The 25,643-nt window shown below is 47.2% G+C and overlaps 3 protein-coding genes across 3 annotated transcripts; 2 read left to right on the forward strand and 1 right to left on the reverse strand.

Annotated features, from left to right (window-relative positions):
* Nucleotides 1–539: 539 nt before the first annotated feature.
* LOC134502832 (NXPE family member 1-like) lies at nucleotides 540–10,346 on the forward strand. The gene is made up of 6 exons (XM_063311343.1): nucleotides 540–638; nucleotides 3,250–3,318; nucleotides 3,729–4,504; nucleotides 7,468–7,529; nucleotides 8,234–8,452; nucleotides 9,811–10,346. Exons 1-6 carry the CDS (start codon nucleotides 540–542, stop codon nucleotides 10,344–10,346), a joined length of 1,761 nt encoding a protein of 586 aa, XP_063167413.1.
* Nucleotides 10,347–13,633: 3,287 nt separating this feature from the next.
* On the forward strand, nucleotides 13,634–15,624 carry LOC134502833 (NXPE family member 4-like). The gene is made up of 3 exons (XM_063311344.1): nucleotides 13,634–13,646; nucleotides 14,357–14,572; nucleotides 15,089–15,624. The coding sequence occupies exons 1-3, from the start codon at nucleotides 13,634–13,636 to the stop codon at nucleotides 15,622–15,624; spliced, it is 765 nt and encodes a 254-aa protein (XP_063167414.1).
* Nucleotides 15,625–16,244: 620 nt separating this feature from the next.
* REXO2 (RNA exonuclease 2) lies at nucleotides 16,245–24,744 on the reverse strand. The gene is made up of 7 exons (XM_063311071.1): nucleotides 24,598–24,744; nucleotides 23,618–23,701; nucleotides 22,422–22,499; nucleotides 21,177–21,288; nucleotides 19,934–20,042; nucleotides 19,249–19,302; nucleotides 16,245–16,649 (listed from the first exon to the last, which is right to left on the reverse strand). The coding sequence occupies exons 1-7, from the start codon at nucleotides 24,727–24,729 to the stop codon at nucleotides 16,520–16,522; spliced, it is 699 nt and encodes a 232-aa protein (XP_063167141.1). The 5' UTR covers nucleotides 24,730–24,744; the 3' UTR covers nucleotides 16,245–16,519.
* Nucleotides 24,745–25,643: the final 899 nt, after the last annotated feature.

The raw sequence follows: 25,643 nt of genomic DNA on the forward strand, positions 1-25,643 counted from the left end.
AGAAAAAAACCACAGTTTTGCTTCTCTATTAGCCAGAATACAGTCATTTTCTTCAAATACTTAAAGAAACAAAAGGAAGCTTAAATCTAAATCTGCCAGAAAACTGGAAGAGTTGCAACAGAGGTCCTGGCAAGTGGAAGAGAGTTGGCTTCCCTCCCCCCCTCGGGGCAGCTGGCGAAGGTGATGCTCAAATGCACTGCATCCCTCCTGAGCGAAGGCCATCCCCATCCCCTCCCCTCTCCTGTGGGCGGTCATGGCTCCTGGCCAAGGACCTGTTGCCTGTTGCCAAGTGCGTGTTTTGCTGCAGAAGTGGCTGAAGATTCCTTTGAGCAAAGCCACACCACCCCAGTGACGTGATGTCTGGTCAGAGGACAGCCCTTTTCTCTGCACGGCTTTTGAACAGATCTTTCACCAGCTCTTCCACCATTTCTTTCCCTCTCTCAAGTACAAAAATTGACTTGCATAGGAATCCAGGCTTCTTGGTTCTGCCTGTACACTGTTGTTGTTGTTGTTGTTGTTGTTGTTCTTGTTTGGCCATAATGCTGTTTTCAGTCCGTGTGATCAGGAGAATATTTGTGATGTTGGTGTTAGCCAGCCTACTCATCCTCAGCTACCTCCTGCATGAGAAGCTCCTCAAGGTAAGGAGGACTGTACATGGTGGGCAGGGGGCACGCTGGGCACAGTGCATGCAACATCCCATCTTCCATCCTGATATTGTAGCTGGGAAGGGACTTTGGGTCATCTGCCTGTTGGAGAAGGCCAGTGTTAGACACCATCGGTGCTGAGATGGAAGAGAAATGTTGAGGCCTCTTGCCATTGTCAGTGATTTGTCTTCCAATTCTGAAATTCGGCTTTCTAAAGAGAGAGCTGTACGTAGGTCAGGGACAAAGCACCTACTCTGCAAATGGAACATCTCCTCTTTAGCCTCTGACAGCATCTTCCCTCTGAAACACGGCTGACAATACTGAGTTAGCGGGCCTAGCGGGAGGCAACTCCCCATGCCCCAAGATCCAGAGTGGACCATTTTGCCCCACCCTGTCCCTGGACTCTGGCAGCAGCGGCCAACTTTCCTTTAAGGTGTGTGGACCGGTTCAGTCACTGGCTTCTTTTGGGCTAATCATGAACATAGGCAAGTTTGGTTGTTCAGCATCTGCCCTGTTCTTAAGAACCAGAATTTAGAATGTGCTTTTTGTTGATTGAACTGCCTTTTCATCCATCATTTGCTCTAAAATGGCACAGCTGATTAATCCTAATCAACCTCAGAAGGGGCGGGGGGTGAAAGTTGCAGCCTGCCTGGAAATGCCTTAAACTGCTCCAGAAGTGCCATCCTCTGGTCTCAGCTCCAGGGGAGTGGGCTGGGCTGGGCTGGGCTGGGAGACATTAGGAGAGAGAAGAGGAGATTCCTGACCCACCGCAGCCTCTTTTTCTTACTGGCTGTTCTCACATGCTCCATCTTAGAGGCTTGGCACAATCAACAGGGTTTGTGACTCACTACTGATGACTTTCATCTTTGGTGTGTGATGGCATGATGGCAATTAGTTGTTGGCACACATTCCCGATTAATTAACTCAGAAAAGCTGCTTTCTTTGGAGGCTGCCAGTAACAACGACCGCATTTGATGCCCAATGTTTGTGTGACAAGCCAGTGCTATCAATCCCAAGGCTGGGAGGGTGCAAGCAGTCTGTGGGAGTGCTCCACCTGTGGAGAATCCCCGCCTAATTCGTCAGCGTTGCTGTCATGAGTGCCATTGAGCTGAAGACATCAGCGCAATGGCACACATGACAATAACGAGGAAACAGGGGAAGGGGCTCAAGATAAGCAGCCATCAACTCACAAAGACGAAAGAAGAAGATACAATGGCTAAGCGGATCACGAGGCACACCCAAGCTGTTAGCGCTAGCACAACGGAGATCGCCCAGCTGACAGCAATCACCGGATGAATAGGGAAACCGATGATGGGCGATCCCGGAGTGCCAGCGGGGCCTCGCAACCCCTCACCTACCGGCAAGACAGCATGTTGGACAAAGTAGGGGTGACGTAACCTCGAGTGAGGGGGCGCTGACCGGCGGGGGGTATTTAAACCCCGCACCGGTGCGCTCCTGTCACTCTCAGCTTTTTTCTACAACTGTAACTACGCTATGAATAAACCAGAGCCTGCTTCATCTGAACCAGTGTCTGTGTGTTACTCGGCGGTAGGCAGTGCATGACAGTTGCCCAGTTAAAAGGCCATGTGGAACTGAAAAGTTCAGCCCAGCCTAAGATCAAGGGGAAGCTGCTGCCCTTAGAGCAAATTGAGCTGGTTTCCATAGCCATAGAGAACCATGTAGTTTAAAGACATGTGCCCCAACATGGTGCTCTTCAGATATCTGGAACAACAGCCTCCCAGAGGCAATCACACAGGGTCACTTGGGAGCTGACAGAAAGCTTATACCTAGAGGACAAGGTAGAAATACCCAGGAAGAAAGACTGAGCTGACACCAGCTCAGTATCCAAGATTCTTCTATTTCCACTGCCGAGGCATCTGTGGTACATACGTCCCAAAGGTTATTTTCTGCGGCTGTACCCACATTGGAGACCCCATTTGTATTCTTTTGTCCTGGATATTCTCCCCTTTGTCATTAATTCTTAGCAGTTCTAGAATCCATAAGGGGAAAAATCAGCTGAAGAGATCAACATTCTTCAACTTGGAGGTCTAAAACACAGGGTAGCTCCTGCAAGGCTTAGGTAGATGCCTCCAACCAGGAGAAGCAAAAGCATTTGGGGTACCCATCATATTCAAGAAGGGCAGCAGCTGACATTCATTTAACTGAGACAAAATTTACCATTTTTGATGAGAGATGGTGGACAGAGTTCCTGCATGGCTCTTCTGGATGGAAAAAATGGTCCTCTAAAAATCCAGAATTGCTATAAGGCAAGTTGAAATGAAAATAATGATTTAGATTTTTGATAAATGGTCCAATGATTTGAAAACCTAGAAAGCCTACTGTTAAGACAGAATTCACCAGGCAAATCCTAGACAATGGAATTTGTTGTTGAGATTTAACACCCTAGAAGAATTTTGCCTTTTCCTTAGTGAAAATAGCATTGCCTTGGAAAAGGACATATATGGATAAGAATAAAATGTTTCCCTTTTTTGGTAGGACTCATGTAGTAAACAATAAATTACCCTCTGCTTTGTACAAGTCTACAATCCATGGGAAAGGGGTAGTCTTGATAACTCTTAGATTCTTTGCATTTCTCTTTTCAAAGTTGGAGAAGAAGCTCTCAGCCTCTTCTGATGCCATCCAGCCTCAGGAGGTTGGAAATCCCCAGCTTTTTGTAAGATCTTACTTGATGAAGAGTTCTGGGGAAGTTTTCAGCTTCCACAATTTTTTGTACCACTTTTGTTAATCCTAATAAAAAACTATGGATTTGAGATCTGATCCTGAAGAGCCAAACTTGGGATTAGTCAAGGACCATACTGGCAATTAATCTGCTGGATTTAAACTCCCCCACTGCATCAAAACTATCCTGGCCTTGGTGTAGATTTACTCCATCCCATTATTTTCTCCAGGGACAAGAAGCAGAGCCACAGCTCTATTCCTTCTTCACTTCCCTTCTGTTGGTGGAAGTCCAACAGGTGTCTGGTGAGAGAGCATTCTGTTTCAAGAAGATTGCTGTACTCACCTTATTTGGGGAGATCTGCATCGCTTGTTTTTCTCATGTCTCTTTCTTCTTGTATTTTCAAGACTACTATCTTCTGTAGCCCCCCCAAAAGTTCCATAAAACAGACAGAAGAAGTTTATGATCAAGACTTCTGCCTTAAGTTCATGGAAGACAAATTTTGTGAGAAAGGCAAGACACATCCATGCAGGTCTAATGTGCAGAAGAAAAAGAAGGAGGTGGAAGTAAATAACATCCTTGCCAGATTAGACCAGCAGATGCCCAATGTTACTTTTACTGATATAAAATCTACTACAAGTGCCGAGAACAGCAAGGCCACTCTGTTGAACCAGAAGGACTCCTACTGTGTTGGAGAGCACTTGCTGGTTCAACTGGATTTGTACAACTACTTGGGGAAGAAGAAGGAATATGGGGGAGACTTCTTAAGAGTGAGGATCTTCTCACCAAATCTCAAGGCTGGAGCTTCTGGACACATCAAGGACTACAGGAATGGAACCTACTTGGTGAATTTCACCTTATTTTGGGAGGGTAAAGTCAGAGTTTCTATCTTACTCATACATCCCAGTGAAGCAGTTTCTGCCCTGTGGGCTGCAAGAAAAAAAGGCTATGACAAAATAGCATTCATAGGCAGATTTTTAAATGGAACTTCATATATTTCTACCGAATGTGGTTTCCACATATCCACAAAGACAGAACTCTGTGAATATGGAAATGAACGAGATCAAGAAGCCTTCTATTGTGTGAAACCAAAGAACATACCTTGTGAAGCTTTTGTTCACCTGATGACTAGCAACAGGCCAATATCCTACCTCACGGTCCAGGAACAGAGCCTTTTGACCAGGTATTTGTACTATTTCCTAACAGATCCACAGTTACTTCATACATGTTGAACAGCATTATCCCTTTGTTAGGCTTTGAACATCACTGATATAAATATTCAAGCTGTGCAAGTTCCTTGCAAAAGCTATGAATCTGAGACAAATATTCTTATATTGAAGTCCAAAATTATCTTGGGTGAAATGAACTAGTTGGTATTCTTCAGTCTTGAGGGTGTGGGAGGGGACAGTGTTATGTCCCAATCTGAAAGAATTGTGCCCTTCCCTCAGGAAATGCAGGACAGCAGCAGAAGAAAGTATAACTGTGTGATCAAAAACTCCAGTTTTAAATTAGGGAAGGTCTATCCGAGCTCTCCACTCATATGTTCTGGCATCTGTTGGTTGTCTCACCCAACTGTGATGGCAATCAGAAGCCTTGCTTTATGGCCCTGTTTTGACAATGTTCATGTTTGTTATTATTCAGGCAATAAGCTGTTTCTGGACTTAAGATATTAAATCAAAGAACCATAAGGAAAATTCTCAGGAAGATCAACTATACTCTGTTGGCGAATATTACTTTAACAGTCAGGATATCGACTGTTATTTAAGATATTCATCATAAATCAATAGAGGATAGGTAACTGAAAAGTCTCTTTCATGTATTTTCCCCCTTTTCAACTGAATTTTGTATTACAATCAAGCTTAAATTAAAATGTAGAAGTACACTCCATAGTCAATCAATATATGAAGGATCTGTCTACTAAAATGAAGTGTCAAACAAAGTAAGTCAAAGCAAAATAGCATACGCTATAACTTTCTGAATAACCTTTTCTTACAGCTTTAATTAATTCCTACATCTTAACAACTACACCTTCAGTTCTATTTATTTCATTTTTACATATGTACTCTTTGCCAGATTTTCAGCAAGATCATTATTAAATTATGTCTCGGGGCACCAGCAGTCAGCGAATACATGGAAAGCAACATATTCCTAACATTTTAGCATTTTTTTTGTCCCTGCACTATATTTATTTATATGTTATATACATTTTATTCATTTGTTTGATTTATATCCAGACTTTCCACCAGCAGCTCAGGGTGTTTACATAATATTCCCTCCTTCCATTTATATTTACAAAAATACTCCTTCAAGTAGATTGGGCTGAGAGAGAGCAACTGACCCAAAGTCACCCCGTGAGCTTCTGGGGCTGAACCTGGGACTTCCTGGTTCTGGTCCAGCATCTTTACCACTACTCACACTGGCTTGCTTTTCATAAAATGTAAAGGAGACCCAGGAAAATCCTCGACTCATTCCACATTTTCAAGGAGTTCCAAGAAATGCCTTATTCTATACTGTTTATTTCATAACTGCTTTTACAATACGCTAGCCTAAATACTGTATACTTTGATCGTAAACCAGCTTTACTCAACAGGGTGCCTTCTAAGATGTTGGGACAACAACCTCCACAATCCCAGCCAACATAAGTGGCTTCCCTTTAAAGTGCCCCATGTGCCCCTTTGACCTTGCTGTGATCAGCCCCTCTTCTCAGATTCTTCTGGCCCGTATCAGGCAAGTCCTAAGGAGCATCACCATAGCACTAAGGTGTCAGTGCCATCAAAAAGGTCCCCACCAGCCTCCTCCTTTCTACCCACCAGGTGGAGCGATATCTTCACATTCTGAAAGTTAGGCATTGTTTTCTGTATAGAAAGTGGGCTGCTCGTCAGGAGCAACAGCTATGCAGGAGCCACAGAATGAGTGTTTTGCCACATTACAGTTGAGTTGTTAGAATAAAGCATTTCCTGGAACTCCTTGAAAATGCGGAATGAGTCGAGGATTCCCACCTGGTTATATCACTTCAATCGCTTTCCCATCATTATCTGAATCCACCTGTCAGTGACCTGCAGAGAAGAAGACCTGATAGCTCATCTTCTCCATGAACTATCTGGGTGTCTTCGCAACTCTGGCAGGCACATCATTAGGTGAGCATACCTGAAGACTGACAGCAAGAAAACCAAAGAATGTTGGGGGGGACCCACCCCGTGGATTTTTCTCCTGCTTGCTAAAGCTACCTGCAGGTATATTTGTTCAGCCAAGTAAAGATAGTCTCATTCAATATTCACTTAAACCCCTGTCCCTATTGTCTCACCTTCCCCAAAGCAGCAATCAGTTCACACCCTCCAAATTAATCAGTTAAGGAAAAGATGTCCTGCCAACAGCAAAGTTTCCAAATGTGCTGTTTGAACCACAACAGCCACTCCATATACATACTGTACTTCCACTCCATCACTTGTCTTGCAGTAAAGACTTTCTTGAAATGTTTCAAATGAAGGCTGTAGTTTTGAATGTGTGGGCAAAAAATAATCAGTTGCAGTGCGTTTTAAATGTTCAATCAATAAAGCTATATTTAGTTTTGGGGGAGAGGGGGGACAATAAGGGCCTTTCTGCCTAGACTTGAAACAATCCAGCTGACTTTAACACTGTGATCCATCATTTTTTAATCGTATCATATGATTTTAAAAGTGTCAGGGATGGTATTACGAATGAGGTATTAGCAGTTTTGTTGACAGTTTTAAGGCAATGAAGTTAAAAAAAGAATTGCTGAGCCCTTTTGTTCATCCTGGTCCAGCCAATAAAACAGACCTTCTAAGTGGCAGTTTTTCATGTTAAGTGGACCAACCACAGTTTTCTAAGGCAGAGGTGCAGAACCTGAGGCCCAGAACTTGGGTGCAGCTCCCAAGTACACCAAAAGTTATTACCAAATTGTAATTATTATGGTGAAAGGCAGAAGAAGAAAAGTTTAAATGCATGACTGGAGAGAAATAATTAGATTTAAATGTAAAGAACATTAAAATCTTTTTTTTCCCTGACCCACGGTGCAGCCCATTGCAGATTTTCATCCTCAGTGAGACCTCCTATCAGCCCCATATCTCTTGGTTGGCCAAGACAGCCCTTTTGTGCATGATCAGTGCTGTTTTCCCTGTTTTTAAGGAACAAGATTGGAGTTGAAATCCCTCAGAAGTTTGGGGAGATCCAGGTTTTATCTTGCAACAGTAAGTTATCTTTACTTTTTTTAAAACATTACGAATTGATTACATGATGCCGCTTGACACTGATGGCTTTGGATCTTGGCTAAAATTCTGTTCTAAGAGTCACTTTTTTTTCACATGCTACAGAAGACATTATAGAGCTTGTAGTATTTGATCTGTATAGTCCAATTATCTTTGTGGAAGAATAGTGAGGATATCATGTCCCAAGAGTCTAAATTTAACTGACACTTCACTCTATTAAAACTTTCCCCAATCTGGGAATAAAATCCTGAATAACTTACTTTGATTTGTAAACCTCCCCCTAACCAAGGCAGTTTCAAGAATCTTGCATATTCCAAAAATATAGTCAGAGTTAGAACTAACTCTTTGGCCGTAATTAAGTCTAAGTTTAATCTGTTTGCCTTTATCTCTGTTACTCACTATACTTCCAATTGTAAGCTCCTAGGAGCAGAAATCCTCTACTTTGTAGAGTGTCAGACACAATTATTCTACACACACTTGAGTATCTAACAAAGGAGGAAAACTAAAATTCTACAATAAAGCGTATCGGGATTCACCTTTCCAACAGCTGGAATAGGAATAAAAAAGGTACAGAGGGGTATTCTACATGCAGGGCAGTTTAACTTCCCCCAAGAGAATTGAGGCGTCAGGAGTTCAGCTCTCTCCCCCACATTCACCTGCAAATATTCTTCATTTGTTTTTGTTAGGAAGTGCCAGGATAGCAAGAGGAAAATGCAGAACTGGGATGGGCTCGCCCATCCCCAGCGGCTACGCCTTGCACAATGCTTGGTACCCACAGTTTTGCTCCGTGTCCGATTTTAGCACTCTGGATAAAATCCATGCATGCCTGAAGAGGAAAATGATTTACCTCATGGGGGATTCAACATTGCGACAGTGGATTTATTCTCTTACTGAGAAGGTGGCAAGTATGTTCTTGAGAGATGTGGGTCTGCAGCTGTGCTTGAGAGCTTCTGCCCCATTCTCCCTTGCCTTGACATCGCTCCCCCACTCCAGAATCCTGTTTTCTTGGCTCCGTCTCCTGATCTTCTGCCTTTCCTAGCAGCCCATTCTTTTGTTTTGGGGGTCACAATTAAATAACGAGCATCCAACTGAGCAAAGTGACCCTTGATCAAAAGAGTGACCGCTTAGGTGAGGTTTTCGATGCCCCAGGCAAAGCCATGGCTAGTCTGGGTGTGCAGAGAAGCTAACTTTGAAATTTGAATGAATTAGCTCAGCTGAATGATGCCCATGCTTCTTCTCCCTCCCATAATTTGATATAGTGGCGCCACCTCTTCAAAATCAGCCATTATGTGCCTGCTGGTTTCTTTCTTATTTGCTCTTCATTGGGCCACAGGATGAAAAAGTGATCTTCCTTTTCACAGCAAGCAACGCAGCTGATCTTAAATTCCCCTTGCCTAGTTTGTAAGTGGTTTGGGAAGGGTGATTCTTCTTTCAAATCCCTCCAGTTCCCAGATTGCCCTCTTTCACGTGGCTGCCGCAAGCAAGGAGCAGCTCAAGCCCTTCAAGGGAGCTCCAGATGCTGGACAGCCGCAGGCCCAGTTGATGTGCAGACCGTACTTCTCCTGAAGTTTTGAAGCAGGGCGGCAGCTCAGTTTGGGTGGGTCTTGTTGTTTTGATTTGTGACCTGGTGGATAGCAGCTGGTGGACAGGCCCGTTCTTCACTTTCCTTAAGACCTCATCTCTGTAGATCAGGAATGGACCCTGATGAAATACAAAATATGTTACAGCTGGATAAGGTACTGTAGGCTAGATTTTAGCATGGGACACAGGAGAACTCTCCCCAGTAGGAACAGCTCCTGTAATCAGCCATATGATAGGAGGGGCAGGATAGGAACCAAACAACAGAGTTCAAGCTATGTGCTCAGTGGTGACTATGCATGGCCAGGGGAATCTTCCAAGTTAGGGTGACTCAAGAGAGGTCAGCCTTATCCTCTTCCAGGCCCTTTGTATGCTTACCCCCTTTTATTATTTCACGAATGCAAATAGTTGTGGCCAAATGTCAATCCAAGGATTGTAACTTGCAACTCTGCTGCCAGCCAGGAGGGGCCGCATTCTTCTCGGAGTTGAATTGCAGAATCCACGTTCCTGTTACTGAGGGAACACTGATTTGTACTTAAGCAAGAGTTGAACTGCTGTGCCCATGCAGGATCCCATCCTGCAGTCCTCCTGAGCCACACTCATACTGAACAGCCCCCATGTTCAATTCCCCCTTGCTTAGGCTCTGGCTTCCTTTCAAACACTCTGTTCCTTTATTCTTTGCTAGCACTAAAGTTTTTTGATTACCATGGTGCTGGAGTGTTCAAGACACACGTGGCTATGGATTTGGAGAGAAACACGTTCATCCAATGGAAAAAGCACGGGCACCCCTTCGTGACAAAGAAGTTCTTCTCCATAAAAGACAACAACTACATTAGCAGTGAAATCGCCAGGCTAGCTGGGGATGAAGACACAGCCATTGTTATCACTCTGGGGCAGCATTTCCGGCCTTTCCCCATGCATATTTTTGTAAGACAATTGCTAGATGTTCGTAGGGCTGTCTGCCACCTACTTCTGAGGAGCCCAGAAACACGTGTCCTCATCAGAGCGGAAAACACCAGAGAACTGAACGTAGAGACTGAACGCTTTGGTGATATCAATGGCTTCCCCCAGAATCTTGTCATAAGAGACGTCTTTCAGGGCCTTGATGTCGGTTTTATTGATGCTTGGGATATGAGCATTGCTTATGCTGTTAACAATGTCCACCCACCAAACCATGTGGTCTGGAATCAAATCATTATGTTTTTAACTTATATCTGTTAGATTATACACACACACACCCCTTTAAAGGTTGGTGGCAATACAACTCCAGTTCATAGAGTGCTTCGGAAGGAAGGAAGGAAGGAAGGAAGGAAGGAGGGAAGGAAGGAAGGAGGGAAGGAAGGAAGGAGGGAAGCAAGGGAAGGGAAGGGAAGGGAAGGAAAGGGAAGGGAAGGAAAGGGAAGGAAAGGAAAGGAAAGGAAAGGGACTCCTGTTGGAACAGCAATAGATGCCTTTGGTCTCTCCTTTTTTGGTACCTGACAGCTCCCAGAAGGTATGGGAGTGGACATACCAGCCTAAAAACAAACATACTGTAGCAAGCAGCTGTGGATGGAGAACTACCTTAATCTTTCTTCATCCCTCATGTCTTTTTTCCCTACACAATACATTCTGGGGAGACATGGGCTGGGAGCAATGAGGCTGAAGCTGATGTGTTAGAGCCTCCTTCCCATTGACACTGACACTCATTTATTTTGCCTCACATGAAAAAGCGGGGCTTGGAGGTCCACTTTCACAAGCTGTCATGCGCGTGCGCGCACACGCACACGCACACACCCAATTATTTCATCAACGCAATGTGGTCAGATTTCAAAGGATGGGGCCCAGCAACCTTCTTGCCAAGTCTATTCCACACTCTGGATGACATGTCCATGTGGGCTCCCAACTAGACTGACCAAAGTGGGCTGAGAATGCAACCCACTTGCCTTCTGAAACCTTGTTTTCCCCAGCTTTGTAGGAAACAAGCTGAGTCCCTGTGACTTTCCCCTGGCTGACTACATCGCTTAAGGGAACCTGTTGGAAGCCCGCTTAGATTTGCTTCCATCTCTTTACAACGCTGGAGAATCGATGCAGCGTCTTGAACGGTGTTATTCATAGAAGATCCCCCCCCCTTAGGGCTGATTATCCAAAATCAAGCTGAAATAATTCTTCATGGTTTTGCGTTGTTAATGCTTCAATATACAGCAGCACAGAGGTAGAGGAAACAGTTCCAGGATATGGCCCTGGAATTCCATTCGCCCTGTGACTTATCTATGATCTCTCCTTAATATATGCTGCAAAAACTTTGTATTCAGGCTCAGTTTTGATTAAGCTGGGGATTCCATACATGTGTGTGTGTGAGAGAGAGAGAGGTTAGTTGGCTTCTGTGACCTGTTCTTCTAAAACAAGGTCGGTACGAGTGTCTTTTGACATCAGCAAGAGATCAGGAATTCAACTTCTCTCCTGCAGTCAAAATGGCCATTGCTGGACAAAGGAACGTTTGAGGGAGACCGCAGCATGCACTGCCGTTTAGCCAAAGGCTGAGTTCTCCTACTGTGGTCAGAACTGGTCCAAGGGGTATCCTACTGCCACTTTATGTGGAAAGTAGCTCACCGGTGCAAGAGCACTGGTATTTTCCTCAACATTTCACTGTGACTGGCCTATGCCAGTCTTGGCTTAACCGTCAGTCTGTTCTTCGCATCTTATTTCTCAGTGACTTTGCTGCCTACACCTCTCTCTCTCTATACACATTCAGAGGGATGTATCTACTGTATGTATGACAACTTAAGATGAATCTATTCCACAAAAGTAGTGATCTATTTTTTATAAAGAATTGGCTATAATTAAAGATAAAATTACTGTTGGCCTTTGAGGTGACTCTCTGGTGTTCCTACTGCAAGAAATGAACCCAGTTTTCCTTTGGAAATTGCATGTTTTCCCATTCTATGTTCTAAGCATCTAGGCAGTCTATAACTTACAAGCCATGCATAGGACCAGTCCTAAATTAGCTAAGGCAAAAACCATATAGACAGACTCAGGTTCTGTTGCATACTTTTAGTAAGCTTTTCATAAATCCCTGGGTAAAAAAATGCCAAATTAAATATGCAAAAAAAAAGGAAAACACTATTGGGCAAAGATGCAAATTGTTGTGGCTGTTTGAAAAAAATGACAGCTAATTTGTGGATTTGTGACAACCGTGTGGATTCAGCCAGTTCCCCTGAGATAGTCGTAAGGACCTTTACATGCCTGTCTCCTTCTCTAATCCCAGCAACCCACTCAAGCTGGAAGACAACATGCGTTGAGCCCAACAAGACCCACTCTTGAAAAGATATTGTGCTGCTGCCGTTAATGAATTGACCATGAATATAACAAGGAAGAAAGTGACTTCTGCTCATTTGCCAGATATCTCTGCCACAGCAGATCTCCTTGCACTTTAGTCCATGCGCACCTGGGCACCTTTAGCAGTGCTGTCATTTGGCATCTTGGGTGAGGCAGCTCTGGATGTTAAAACAGAAGCTAGAGCTTGAGAAAGAATAGCTTTAGATGACAAAAGTAAAGCTTGGGGGGGCATTTTCTGTTTAAACCAGAGGAAGGCAATTTATGGGGGACACACCCTCCCAGACCTTTCTGCAACAGCTGCGGATCGGCTGCCATAAAGAAGGGAGACAGGCAGACAGTCATTATGGCCAGAGAGCGGGGCAGCTAGAGTGGCGCACCTCTTGCGCCATGGCATTCATGCTACTGCCTTCTGGGGTTGAGGCCTGGCTGCATTCGGAAGTGGATAATGAATTAAACCATTTTCTCTGTCTGCACCATATGCTGAACTATAAACCAACAAAATGGGCTGGCTTTTTCCACTAAGGCTGACCTCGGTTAGCCCTCACATTTATCAGACTTGTAACTGACATAGTTAAGGCTGCTGTGAGAACACGGCTTCTGAGCCTGTGCCAGTACCCTGCGGCCTTCGGGTCTTTTGCTTGCTGCTTTGCCTTCTCCCGGGCATCTCCTTCTTCTGGTTCTTCACCTGAGTGGACACCAGTCAGACCGAGAGAAGGGAGGGAGGAGGAGAAGCAAAGGGGCAGGTCGTAAGCACGGATGGCGGAACGGGGATGGAAGTGACTCACTTGCTCCTGCCGCAGCCACGGGCTTCTTGTCCTACCCCACAGGTGTCCCTCGGGAGAGAAGGAAAAACCAGCAGAAGGAAGGACATTTCTGGAGAAAGCCACACCAGCAAGCCGTGTTCTTCTGCTCTGGAAGGAGCTGTTGGGCAGCGCTGAGGCTTCTTCCTCTGATTCTTTGCCAGGTTACTTTGGCAACCTGGGAAGACAGGTGTGCTGACCAGGAGGAACCGTGTCACTGTGCAGTGAGACGAAAACGAGAAAAAGAGGGGAGCTCCCGAAGGAAAGAGAATCAAGGCCAAAGACTTTCAGGAACATGAGTTTGTTTGTGCCTATTTGAAAAAAGAAGCAAAGTTTTCTGAAACAGAATATATAAACGAGGTTTCCCATAACCTGGTTTGGATCTGCAGAATAATGGCAGGGCACGGTAGCGACTGGAGGGCAGAGAGAGGGAGAGAAGGGGGTCTAGCATTGAACATTTAAAACTGTGTGGCTGCACAAGTTAAAGAATATTTGAAAGTGGACGTTCATTTTAAAAATGAGAGGTAGGAGGCCTTTAGGAACAAAGACTGAGGGACAAGATCCTTTGCAGCAGAAACACAGATTAACTTCTTTCAGTGATCATAGTTGCCCATTCAAAGTAGCTGCTGAGCGTTTATCTCACTTCAAGCTAATCCTGAGCTCTTAGCTGCTGCGGCTGCTTCTCCTCCTCCTCCTTCCTCTTCTTCCATCAAAAGTTAAAACGTTTTTAAATGTTAAGGAACAACTTGTACGAAACAGAAGTAGCTGGTTTAAATTGATCTGGGAAAGTAGAATTCTATAGAAACCTGCATTCCTGATGATTAGGAGTAAGATCCAAGGACAGCACTGTCCTCTCTCTCTCTCTAGATTTCCTTTGAAAGTCACTGGAGTCCAACCTGAGGTCATGAATCAGTTTAACGATGCACTAGGGGAAGACATACAAGGGTGGCTGTGAGTGCTGTTAACGCCAAATGATTTTTTTTTAAAACAAAAAATTATTTATTTGGTTTCTTATGTGATTCCCCAGCAATTCACATTTTCCACATCACTTTTGTCCAGCCCCCCTCAGTTGCAACAGTTGGACTCTCCATGTGTTGCTTTCCTTTCTTTCACCAGGCAGACAGACATCAAGCAAGAAGTGTGTGGCTGGGATGGGTTCTCCGTTGCCCAGTGGCTTCATCTGGCGGAACCAGTGGAACCCTGCCTTCTGCAGTTTGGCCAATTTTGGGACCTTGGATCAGATTTACACATGCTTAAGAGGAAAACTGATTTATTTCTTGGGAGACTCAACAGTGCGGCAATGGCTGGAGCATCTCACAAACACAGTGAGCAGTAGGTTGCCTTGAGGCCATGGAGCCCCATCATGCTGCTTCCAGACAGGGTTGCTCTGTTGCTCATGTTGCGCGGCTCCTGCACAAGATTTGGTATCCTTCCTCAGGGTACTTCCTATCAGCAGCCAAACGGCTCTAAAACGATGTTCTTCCTTCAAACTCTGAGTTGTATATAACCAGAAGCTCTGTGCTTTCTCAGCACAATCACAGCTACTCGGGCTGATGTGAGGGAGAAACTCCATACCCAAAATGGCTGATTCACAACTGACACAAAGGGTGGCCACAGTTGAAAAAACCACTGCTGTTGGCACTATATCCTGGCTCCGTGTGGGTCTGAATTCAGAACTGTACATGCACATAACCTGCCGAGGTAAAAATTAAGAAATGAATCTTCTAAGAATCACAGCTTACTTTCAAACAATTCTCTACCTCTCAAAGAGATGTCTGCACTCTTAAGTTTTATGTAAGTTCTTTTCTCTGGCATTGTATTAATCATTTGCTTTGCTTTTCTCATTAGCCCTAAAATATTTTGACACCCATGGAACTGGGAAGCTTCGGAATTTGCTTGCCGTGGACATGGCTAGGAACATTCAGGTCAGCTGGAAGAAACACGGCCACCCCATCATCACTGCTCATGATTATTCAGTCAAAGATCACAGCTACGTTGCTTGGGAGATTGACAGCGTGGCAGGAGACAACGACACAGTGATTGTCGTTTCCCTGGGCCAGCATTTCCGCCCATTTCCCATCGAGCTCTTCATCCGAAGGGCAATTAATGTGCGGGAAGCCATCCAGCGCCTCCTCTGGAGAAGCCCAGGTACAACGGTCATCATCAAAGCAGAGAACCTCCGGGAGATGCATACAGATCCAGAACGGTTCAGTAACTTCCATGGCTATGCCCAGTATCTTGCCGCAAAAGACATTTTCCAGGATCTCAAAATTGGCATTGTTGATGCCTGGGACATGGCTATTGCTTATGAGACCATGGATGTTCATCCACCATCTTATGTGGTAGGGAATCAAATTAATATGTTCTTAACTTATGTCTGTTAAAGAGGTTCAATAAACGTGGTTTGAAAATGCAGTGTGATTAAATGGATGATTTTCATCCGCAATCTTCACACGATGCGAGGGCCCTGGGAGCTCCAGCTGAGGCCCCACTCCAGATAACTGTGCCACTAGATCTCTACATCCGAGAAGATGCACATTTCTCCAGCAGAAGTGTTTCTCCCTCCCACCATAGGCTACAAGGCAACACCAAACCAGAGGATGCCTCTAAAGTGGTTTCTAAGAAGACAGAGCTACTGTCAAGGGGAATTAGGGCACCATGCCCACATCCTGGGCATTCCTAAAAGACTGCACCAGATTGCCTACACCAAGATGACTGAAGCTTGGTAGATTCAGCATCATGCTGGGCAGTGAAGGATGCATAACATTTAGGGGGCAAACTGTATTCTCTTGCCAGAGATCGTTCAGTTGATCTTTCAATCCACAGTCCATCTGCCTCCACATTCCTCTTCTAAAACAAGATTAGAGTATTAACCTGCCTCATCAAGTAGCTGTTACAGTAACGATGGTACAAGGCAACATAAACAAGATCCTGCTAATGCACACACATCCTTCTCCTCCTGGAGACCCAAATCGGAGCCACAGAAGACCAGGAAAAGGCAACCATCGTTCAGCGAGGCTGATTTTATTCTGTAACGAAAGAGGGTGTCTGACCAGATGAAGCAAACTGTCCAATTACAAAAGATACTCTGCACTTCTGAACTGAACCACCATCGGATGTCAAAGGCGCCTGCCCCCAACCCAGGCCTTGAACGCCTGTCGCATCTCGTGTTCAGTCATGCTACCGTTTTGAGAAAGCAAAGGAACTGAAGGGAGACTGTTCTTCAGCAGGAGATTCCCCCGGACTCCTGAGTTCTTTCTAAAGCATCAGGATGCAGGATCAACTAACAGACTTTTCACTTTCGCCGTTTTCCACCAGTTTTCTTTTCTTTTCGTCTGTTTTCCTTTTAAAGATGCTATTCCTGTAGAACTGGAGTTCTTTGATGCTCTCCCGGATGTCATCAAGGGCTCTAAAAATAATTCAGGAAAATCAGTATACTCGAAAGAGAAGGAAACACCTGTTATGTACACCTATGCCTCAGATGAAAAACTCGGTATAGAAACGGTTATATTTTTGCACAATTCCTTCAACTGGATGCTCCGGGGCTGAACATTCGTACCAGCATCGCTTACTATCAAAGCTCACGTGCTACCTGGCCACGTATCACAACCTCTTGCGTGCCTCCCACTTGCTAATAATCCGTTGTCTGCTCTCAGGGCACAGACAACCTTTCTCTCTTTTTAAAAAGATGCTTTTACGTTCTCCTCTGCGTGTCTGCCCATCCCCACCAGCAGACAATTCCCCATACCCTTCTCTTCCTGGCCCAGCCCTCTTCCCTTTTCAAAGGGGCTCTTTCTTCCTCCGTTTCCTGCCCTGCAGCAAAGTAACTTGCATCAGTCAAGCCGCAGTTGTACAGGGGCAGCTTGATTTCAAAAGCTCCCAGCCAAAGCAAGGCGGTAAGAGGCAAAGTACAAAGGTAGACAGAACCCACGGAAAGAGAGAAGCCGAGCTAAATGGAAAAACGCCAAAAATGTTCCTGTTACTGAAACAGACTCACTTTCTTCCAGCAACGTTTAGCAATATGCTAATTGTTAAATTATACCACACACATTACTGTGTTAATATTCACCTTAGGCTAGAGAACTTGTAGGTAAAGTAGAGGCATTTTTATTAACAATATAAACTCCAAGAGGAACATTTCTGCAAAGGAACAAAAACTGAAAAGGGCCCGAATCACACAGCAGGTAACAAGGAATGAACTGGAACTAGTGAGCAGTGTAATACACACACACACACACACACTTATTTATTAAACAGATTTATACATAGCCACCCATCTCACCAAAAGTGACTCTGGGCAGCGTACAGCGATCAGATGAAATGACAAAAATGAAAACAACAGATAAAAATATAAAAACCACATTAATGAATACCATAAAAACTAAAGATACAAAGCATTGGTGGAGGGAGGATAAATATGGCCCCCTCAACACTGGAGCCATCTAAGCATGTCTCCTGATCCCCAGGGGCCCCAGGCCTGGTGACAGAACCAGGTCTTGATGTCAGGAAAACAGGGAGGAACCACGCTGAGCCAAAGTTGAACTCTAGTTTATTACTCCTATCCGATACAGGATCTTGCCAGACTAAATGTACTCTAAATGCTCTAAAGGAAAAATACTCCTGGGACTCTAAGGCAGGGCCAGCCTAACTTTCTTGGCCGGCCTCCCAATGCTCCCCAAGCTGTGAGAACGTTTATCTCCCTGGAATGCGCTCTCCCCTCCCTCAGCTCTGAGATCCATCACACTTGAGGGCCTTCTGGAACGTCAAAAGGACGGAGCCAATCTAATCTCGGGGGGAAGGATATTCCATGGGGCGGGCACCATGGCAAAGAAGGCGCGTCTCCTGGGATCCACCAAATGCAGGTCCCTAGCCAATAGTACACACAGCATGCCTTCTCTCTGAAGGGCAGGCTGATATCCAAAGGGAAAGCTGAAATCCAAAGGGACCTAAGCAAATGAGGCAACGGGGTACTCAGGGGAACCGGTGTGCTTGCAGATACCTCCTTCAGGACCCGCTAGGATTCCTGCCCCAACTGATGCTTTTTAAAAGCAACGGAACATAAAGAAGGAAGCACCCCACTAGCAACATGCCACCAAAGCATCCCTCGGCCGGAACTGGAGCCTGACATTTGAGAACCATATTGACTTCCACAGTGTCTTTGTTACTTTACCTTCTGGTTCTTCTTGTTCTAAGCAGAGTCTGCTTGAAGACTTTAAAAGCCCGAAGCAACATTAGATGAATAATGAGCAGTCTAAATTCAGCTCAACTCAATTGTAGCCTGAAATCAGTAGCTACTCACCTACATTACTTGTGTGTGCTAATCCACAACTCAAACAGTAAATAATGCAAACACAAGTTTGTGCTATCAGTAGGGAGAAAAAAAATCCACGGAAATTCATCTTCTTATAATGCATGAGAATGAAAGAATTCTAAGAAAGCAAGAATATTCACCACCAATTAAAAGCACCTCCTGCAATTCTGCTGCCTCACCACATGTGAGTGCATTCATACAGACAAGCTACTATCTAAAAATTAAGGTCAGAAAAATTGGCCTGTTTCTACCAATTCCAGCTGTATGTGACTTCTTCAAAATCCACACACAGTTGCAGAGTTCAGCTTGCATTTCAAAATGCCCCACCATGCCCATTTCTAACTGGATCGTGTCTCAAAGCCTTTGGATCTGTGTTCCAAGCAAAGCCCTTTGCTAGAAGGTCCAGGAACCGGGCCACCCGGGGGTCAGTTTCATCCTCCCAGATCAGGTCAGCTTAGAGGAGATACCAGCTTAAACCACGTAGTACTGTAGCAGCTTTTCAAATGGTTCCATGCAAACTCACTATTCCAAGGCAGAAGGACCACGTTAACTCAGCTGTGGCCTTGCCAACTCACAATGGCTGGCTGTAAATTCTGAAGGGAACAGAACGTGACGACATAACCCAGCCTGTTGCCTGGGGAGGCGCTGCAACTAATGTGCCCATCAGCTGGGAATTACGCCAAAGAGTCCTTCTTACCTGTGAGATGCAGACTTCTTCGGAGCAATCTCATACTCCTCAGGGTACCAGCGCCTGGAAGGAAAGAAGGAATTATCATCTCCACGTGGTAAAATCTAAAGAAACTCTCAAACGCAGAAGCAACACCAGAGAGTGGGCTGCAGAAGCTTGGAGGGGCTGTGACAAAAAGATTCAAATATTTGTGGCAGTAATCAGCTTTACTGAAAAAAAGCTTACCACAGTCTTTAAAACACTTTCACTTAAAAATGTGTATTATTTGTCAACGTCAACTCCTCAAAAAGGTTATGACAAATTAAACATTTAAATTTAAATTAAAAAAAGGAGAGTCCCCTTTTTGGGAGAGATGGGCGGTGATAGAAATTTGAAAAATAAAATAAAATAAAATAAAAACACATTTTCAGGGAAGTGTAAACCATGAATTTTCCAAAGCTGCACTTAATTCTGACTACAGGCAGTACAACCTTGACATATTACCTAAAATGCCAGATAATTTCCTAAAAGGAGCTCTCCGCCTTGCTGAGCCCCCTTCCCAACCTCTGCTCATGCCACATGAGCCTCCCGCTTCCCACCCTTCCATCTTTCCACCAGCTGGAACCCTCCAGCTGGGAATTCCGCAGGCCCGGCATCTCTGGAGGGCGCCAGCTTGAAGAAGAGCGCCCCCTTCCAAGGCTGCGCAGCCATTAACCTGCAGAGTTCCTTCACAGTGCTGACATCGATGATCCGATAGTGGAGATGCTTCATGAACTGCGGCATGTGCTTGTCGAGAAACTTCTTGTCGGCATGAACAGAGTTTCCTATAGAAAAGGCAAAAGCACTGAGTCAAAACAGGATTCTCAGCTGCCAGAGGGAGAAAAACATTAAGGTCAACATTCCATCCCTATCAAGTACAGCCCACCCTTCATTTAACAGATGAAATGCCCATTAAAGCCAAACGTCCCTTTAATAGAGGGTTTTCCTGAATACCGAAGCAGCAAGTTAGGGCAAGGCTAGTCCTTGTTGCCCCCTCAGCAGCTCCCACTGGGCTGCCTCCTCCTGCCCCCATCTTCCCAGCACACCCCACCTTCGGCTACCAGTGCCAATGTGCCAGCACAACAGAACTCTCTCCCAAGGATCTTCTCCGTTAATTCTGAAGTCCATTAAGCCAACCACCAATAAATTGAGGGCTTACTGCATGGCCACAGTACCCTACACAAAGATTCATGGGTTTGGCAAAACATTCAAAGGAAGTCTGTGGCTGCCAGGTAGCAGGAAAATGGGAGAGGAGTGTCCTTTTCCTCTCCCATGGTTTTGTTTATTTTTAAGGTAAGGAGCTACCTTGGACCAAGATTTGAAGGCCCCGTTCATCTCAGGCAGAACCTCTACCTAACCCTACTAGGTAGAGATAATGGGCTTCTACAGGACTCAAATCTGAATGGGAAGGATATAAATAATTGTAATAAATTCAAGTAAAGTGTTGTGGGCTAAATCTTAGGAGCTTCTGGCTAATAAAAATATTTGCTTGTGAACTCACTGGAGGAATTTGGGAACTAATTCTCCAGCAGGTTCACGCGTGTAAAGCTTTCATTCACCTTGCTTTCAAATGCAGGGGAGGAGAACTTCTGAAAAAAAAAAGAGGCCTTCATGGTTCTTCTCATCCATCTTTTCTCAGAAAGTGAGAAAAAATGGCAATTCCATCACCTTCAGAGAGTATGGGATGGCCAGCTTGGCTGGGGGTGATGAGAGAGGAAATCGAGAGGGTAACAGGCTGCATGGTCTGTTAACATTTCTCCAATTACTTCTGCTTAACTGGGTTATAACTGATTAATTTAACTGACTGCTAATCTACTGGCTTTTGGAGACGGTTTGCATTTTCATGGTCAGCTGCCTCGGATCCCCATCGAAGCAAAGATGGAAGTCAAACGTCCTTCTTTCAAGACCATTCTTCCAACCTGCAAGAGGGCAGAGCCCTGGTGGAGTCTGTTGTCGGATGAAAGACAGAAACTCATATTCTGCCTGGCGCAGGGAAATTGTGCTCTCTTTCACTGCCTTGGTAAGACCGGACTGTAAGAAAAGAAATCACATGTGTGATGCTGCTTGCGCATCAAGAGAGTAGCCCACGTTCCTCAAGGAACCGATTTCTGAGTGCTGTTGCCCAATGGAGCAAGGGGAGGGGGAACCAGAGCAACAAAGCGCGGCCAGGGAGGGGGAGAGTTTTGAAATAAACGCATCCCCAAAGATGCCAGAAGGCAGCTAAGAAGGGCTATCAAGAGTATCTGGAGGATCTGGCCCTAGGAAGATAAACTGATCTGAGACCCCCACCTCCAGGGGAACCAGTGAAAGAAGGCCAACAGAGCCCACCAACTTCCTGAGAAAGTTGGGGACATACAGAAGATCATAGTGAAATCTGACTGGAGAAAACCACTTTGGGCTAGAAACCAGGAGGCTGTGAGTTCTAGTCCCGCCTGAGGCAGGAAAGCCGGCTGGGCGACCTCGGGCCAGTCCCTCTCCCTCAGCCCAACCCACCTCACAAGGTCGTTGTTGTGGGGAAAAGAGGAGGAGGAAGGAGGATTAGGGATGTTGGCCACCTTATTTATAAAAGGAATAAAGGTGGGATAAAAATAAAATAAATCCCAGGGAGCAACTTTCCCCCCGTAAGGGAGAGATGGGCAGTGAATAAATTTATAAAATAAATAATAAATAAACTGTCCCGTTGGTGCTCCTCAACATCTGCCTCTGTAGCTCCCATGACTGTGGCCAAAGACAGGGCTCCCCTCCAATCCTCATGGCCAGGAGAGGACCCCGGCCCCATTGCTGGGGTGAGCGTTGCAACACAAGCGTCAACTGCCTTCACGTACATGAGCTCCTATTAAAATTCCCTAATTTTATAATTCCTCTAATAAAGAATGGGAGGACTGAAAGATTTTAATTCAAATATCAGGCTCAAGCAGGCATGGGCAACTCCCCACGTCCGTAGGCACCGGTTATGCTGACTGCAGCTTTAGTCCCAACATCAGGGAGGCACCGGGTTGCCCACCCCTGTGCTACAAAGCCATTGAACTGGTCCCCAATGCAAAGGCTCTCCTTCTTAGGAGGGACAGAAGGAAATCCAGGGAATGAGGAGGGACAGTGAAACTGGAAAGGCGAAACTTTTTTTCTTACTTGGGCACAAAATACCTGGAAACTGGAGGCCTTACCTTCCCGTGATGCTGTTTGCACCATTCTGACATGCCGTCAAGCAATTCATCAGGCTGGTTAATGATCAGGTTAGGACCCTATCAGCAAGAGGAAAGAAGCCAAAGAAAGTCAGATCCCGCCACTGCAATATTTGAACTTGCGAGGCCATAGTAGAAAGGTGGGATGGGGGACCTCCTGTAATGGCCCCCAATCTCAGGATATCAGCCACACCCTACGTGGGTTTCCCTGAGATGCCTGGCTGATTTCTGGGCAACCACCCTCTGAACCCAGCGGGCTTTTCCAACAATTGAGCAGGATTCTTTTTATGTTCAGGCACAATGTTCACTCCCACCAAGGTCCACCTCCCTTACATCTAATACAAAAGAACACAATTTTTTCCAGAAGAGATATTCATGGGCTGGCCAAGAAAACAAATTCTCATTTGAGCTTTCAGGAATCCTGTACTCTCTGAGAGCCTGCCCAGGAAAAAAGACAGTTCCAGAACTCGAAAGGCTTAGAAAAGGGCTCCTGCATCTCTGCAAGGCATGGTCCTGCTCTATCATTGCCAACAGCTCTCTTCACTACAAAGCAGCAGGTCAAGTGTGATGCAGAGGTCAATCAGCTTTTCTTCATCCATCCAAAATGTTGTGCTAACTAGAAGAATCCACCTAGTCTAGTGTTCTTCCCATAGAGGCCAACTAAATTAAATTATTTTTAACACTGGTGGCCCAATTTATTATTTATTGCTTATCTAAAGTCATCCATGTGGGCAATCCTTTACAAAGCAAGAGGCAAAGAAAATATAATCTAACGCTGACTAAAAAGAAAAGCTGGAATAAAAGAGGGGAGAAAGAAGAAACTTAAAAATATAAAGGTCATAAGCCCAACCACACTTTCCATTGGATGTTCCTTAACTCCTCTGTCCACAATAAATCTGTCTTATCAAGAGAAGTAATACAAAGCGCATCAGTGAGTGGCTATGTACATTTGCAATGCAGTGGGATTCATGCTTTCTCAGAAGCCACAGGGAGAGAAAACAGCTGTAAGCCAACCAGTTTTCCAGTTTATCTTGCCTTGCCCGGTTGGCAACCATTTCCTAGGCTGAAAACATCTGGACGCTGCAGGCAGGCAGGCAAAGAGGATTTCATCAGCCAGAGGCCTGCAAAGTCATTCTCACCAGGGCTGACCAGTCAGGGGAACGAGGGGCACGACTTACTTCAGCCAAGATGTTCAAGCCTGAATCTGTGACAAGGCAGGCCATCTCAAGGATCTGATCCTTCTCGATGTCGAGTCCGGTCATCTGTGCCCAAGAAGCAAAGTCATTCATCCACTGCCAGCCAGCCAAAGATCACCGGAACAGCTCTTAACTTCAGGCTGGCGTTCACAACGGGGAAGAGGAAGAGGCTTTCCACGCGCGCGCGGAGGGAGCGTGCTGGCTCCGTAAAGGAGCGGGGGAGGAAGTCAGCGAGAGAAAAACCCCGCAAGAGAAGGCGGCAGCGGGATGCCATTCCGCGCGGAGAACGTCCCGGCGCCACCCGCTCAGGGATCCAGGCCCGCGGGCGTCGAGGACATCCTGGGGTGGGGTGGGGTGGGGTGGGGTGGGCAGCGCCGCCGCCCCGCCTGCGACCGGCCGGGCCTCGGGGGCGGCAAGGGCTCCCGGCCAGGGTCACGCAGGACCGCCTGGGCCGCCGTCTGGCCCGGCTCGCTGGCCGCCGCTGCCTGCCGCGTCGGGGCAAGCCTCCGCGGGGCCTTCCGCAAAGGGGCCGAAGCCCGAGAGAGGCGCGCCGCCGCCGGGCGCGCGGGAAAGGCCGCGGAGCGCGCAAGGGGCCGCCCGCGCCCGCGCCCGCCCTTCCGTTGGGAGCGGGGAGGCCCGGAAACGCCCCCCGCCCCGCTTCCGCCGGTCCGGCAAAGTGCGGGGGGGGGTCTTGGCCGGCCCCCGTTACTCCGGCAGGGGACCCAGGGGACGCGGCGGCGCCCACGATCCAAGGGGAGGGAGCGGCTGGGTCCGTATCGCCTGCTTTTGGATTGGGGCGAGGGGTGGACTTTGGGGGGCCGCTCGGAGGAACCCCCCGCCCCGCCCTGCCCCTGATGGGGTGGGGGGCTCGCGCCCCTCCACCGCCCCCCACGGAAGGGGGGCGTGAGGGAGCCCGGCAGGGACGGGCCCCGCCCCGCGCTCCTGGGGTGGGGGCGCCTCACCTCCAGGTCCACCCAGACGATCCTCTGGCCCATCGGGCCGGCCGCCTCGGCCATGGCTCGCCTCCCGCCGCGCCCCGGGCCGCCTCCGCACGGCCACAGCCACAGCCGCGCGCTTCGGCCGACGCCACGCATCGCCGCCGAAATCGCCGGGGACTACGGCTCCCGGCACGCCGTGCGCCTCCGCGGCCCGCTCGCCACCGCCTGCGGGCCTGCCGCGCGGGCTGCCGGGAGGTGGAGTCCTGAGCGAGGCCCGGCGCCGGGCGGCGTCGCCGCGCCTTGCATGCTGGGAGGCGTAGTCCTCTCCCGAAAGAGACGGCGGAGGACGGTCCCCCGGCAGAGCCCCGGCGTCGGAGGCCCCCAGACCGGCCCCGGGGCGGCCCGCGAGCTGCTGCTCCGGCTCTGCGGGAAAGAGAGCAGGAAAGGGGCAGCTGGCCCCGCGCCCCCCGGGCCGGGCGGGCGCCGACGCCTGCCCGCCGTCGATCAGCTCTTTCGGAAAGCCGCTGGCCGGTCCGCCGCGGCGGGGCGCTTTCCCGTGCCGAGGGGGCGGAGGAGCCGAGCGGGGAGACGGCCGGCGCGCGGGCGGGAGAGGGGAAGGGGCCCTTCGGCTTCCTCGGCGGGCTCCGCGGAGTCTTTCTCCGCCTCGGTTCCAGGGAGGGGAGGCTGCTCCGAAGGCGCGGGCCTTTCGCCCAGCTCGAGCTGTAAGAGAGGCTCTGCGGGGCAGTCCGGCTGCCCAAACCCAGAACGCGCCCGCTCCCAAGGAACTTCCTGAAACGGAATTAAATTACCCCGGGTGAAGAAACAACGGCACTAAGAGAAGATAAAGTGATGCATCGCTGAAGAGGAAGGGCACGCTGGGAGATAAGACCCACACAATGCAAGATTTGGACATCCAGAGCATAGAGCCCAGAGTCGCTCTTTGAGAGAGATGGGTGGTGATGACAACTGAAATTAGTAACGAGGAGGAGGGAGGGAAGGAAGGAGCCCCTCTTGGGTGCAGATCAATGCTGCCAGATCTTCTCCAGGAATTTAGCTTTTGGGGGAAGAGG

This window comes from Candoia aspera, chromosome 9 (genome assembly GCF_035149785.1).
Source record: "Candoia aspera isolate rCanAsp1 chromosome 9, rCanAsp1.hap2, whole genome shotgun sequence".
Classification (NCBI taxonomy): Eukaryota; Metazoa; Chordata; class Lepidosauria; order Squamata; family Boidae; genus Candoia; species Candoia aspera.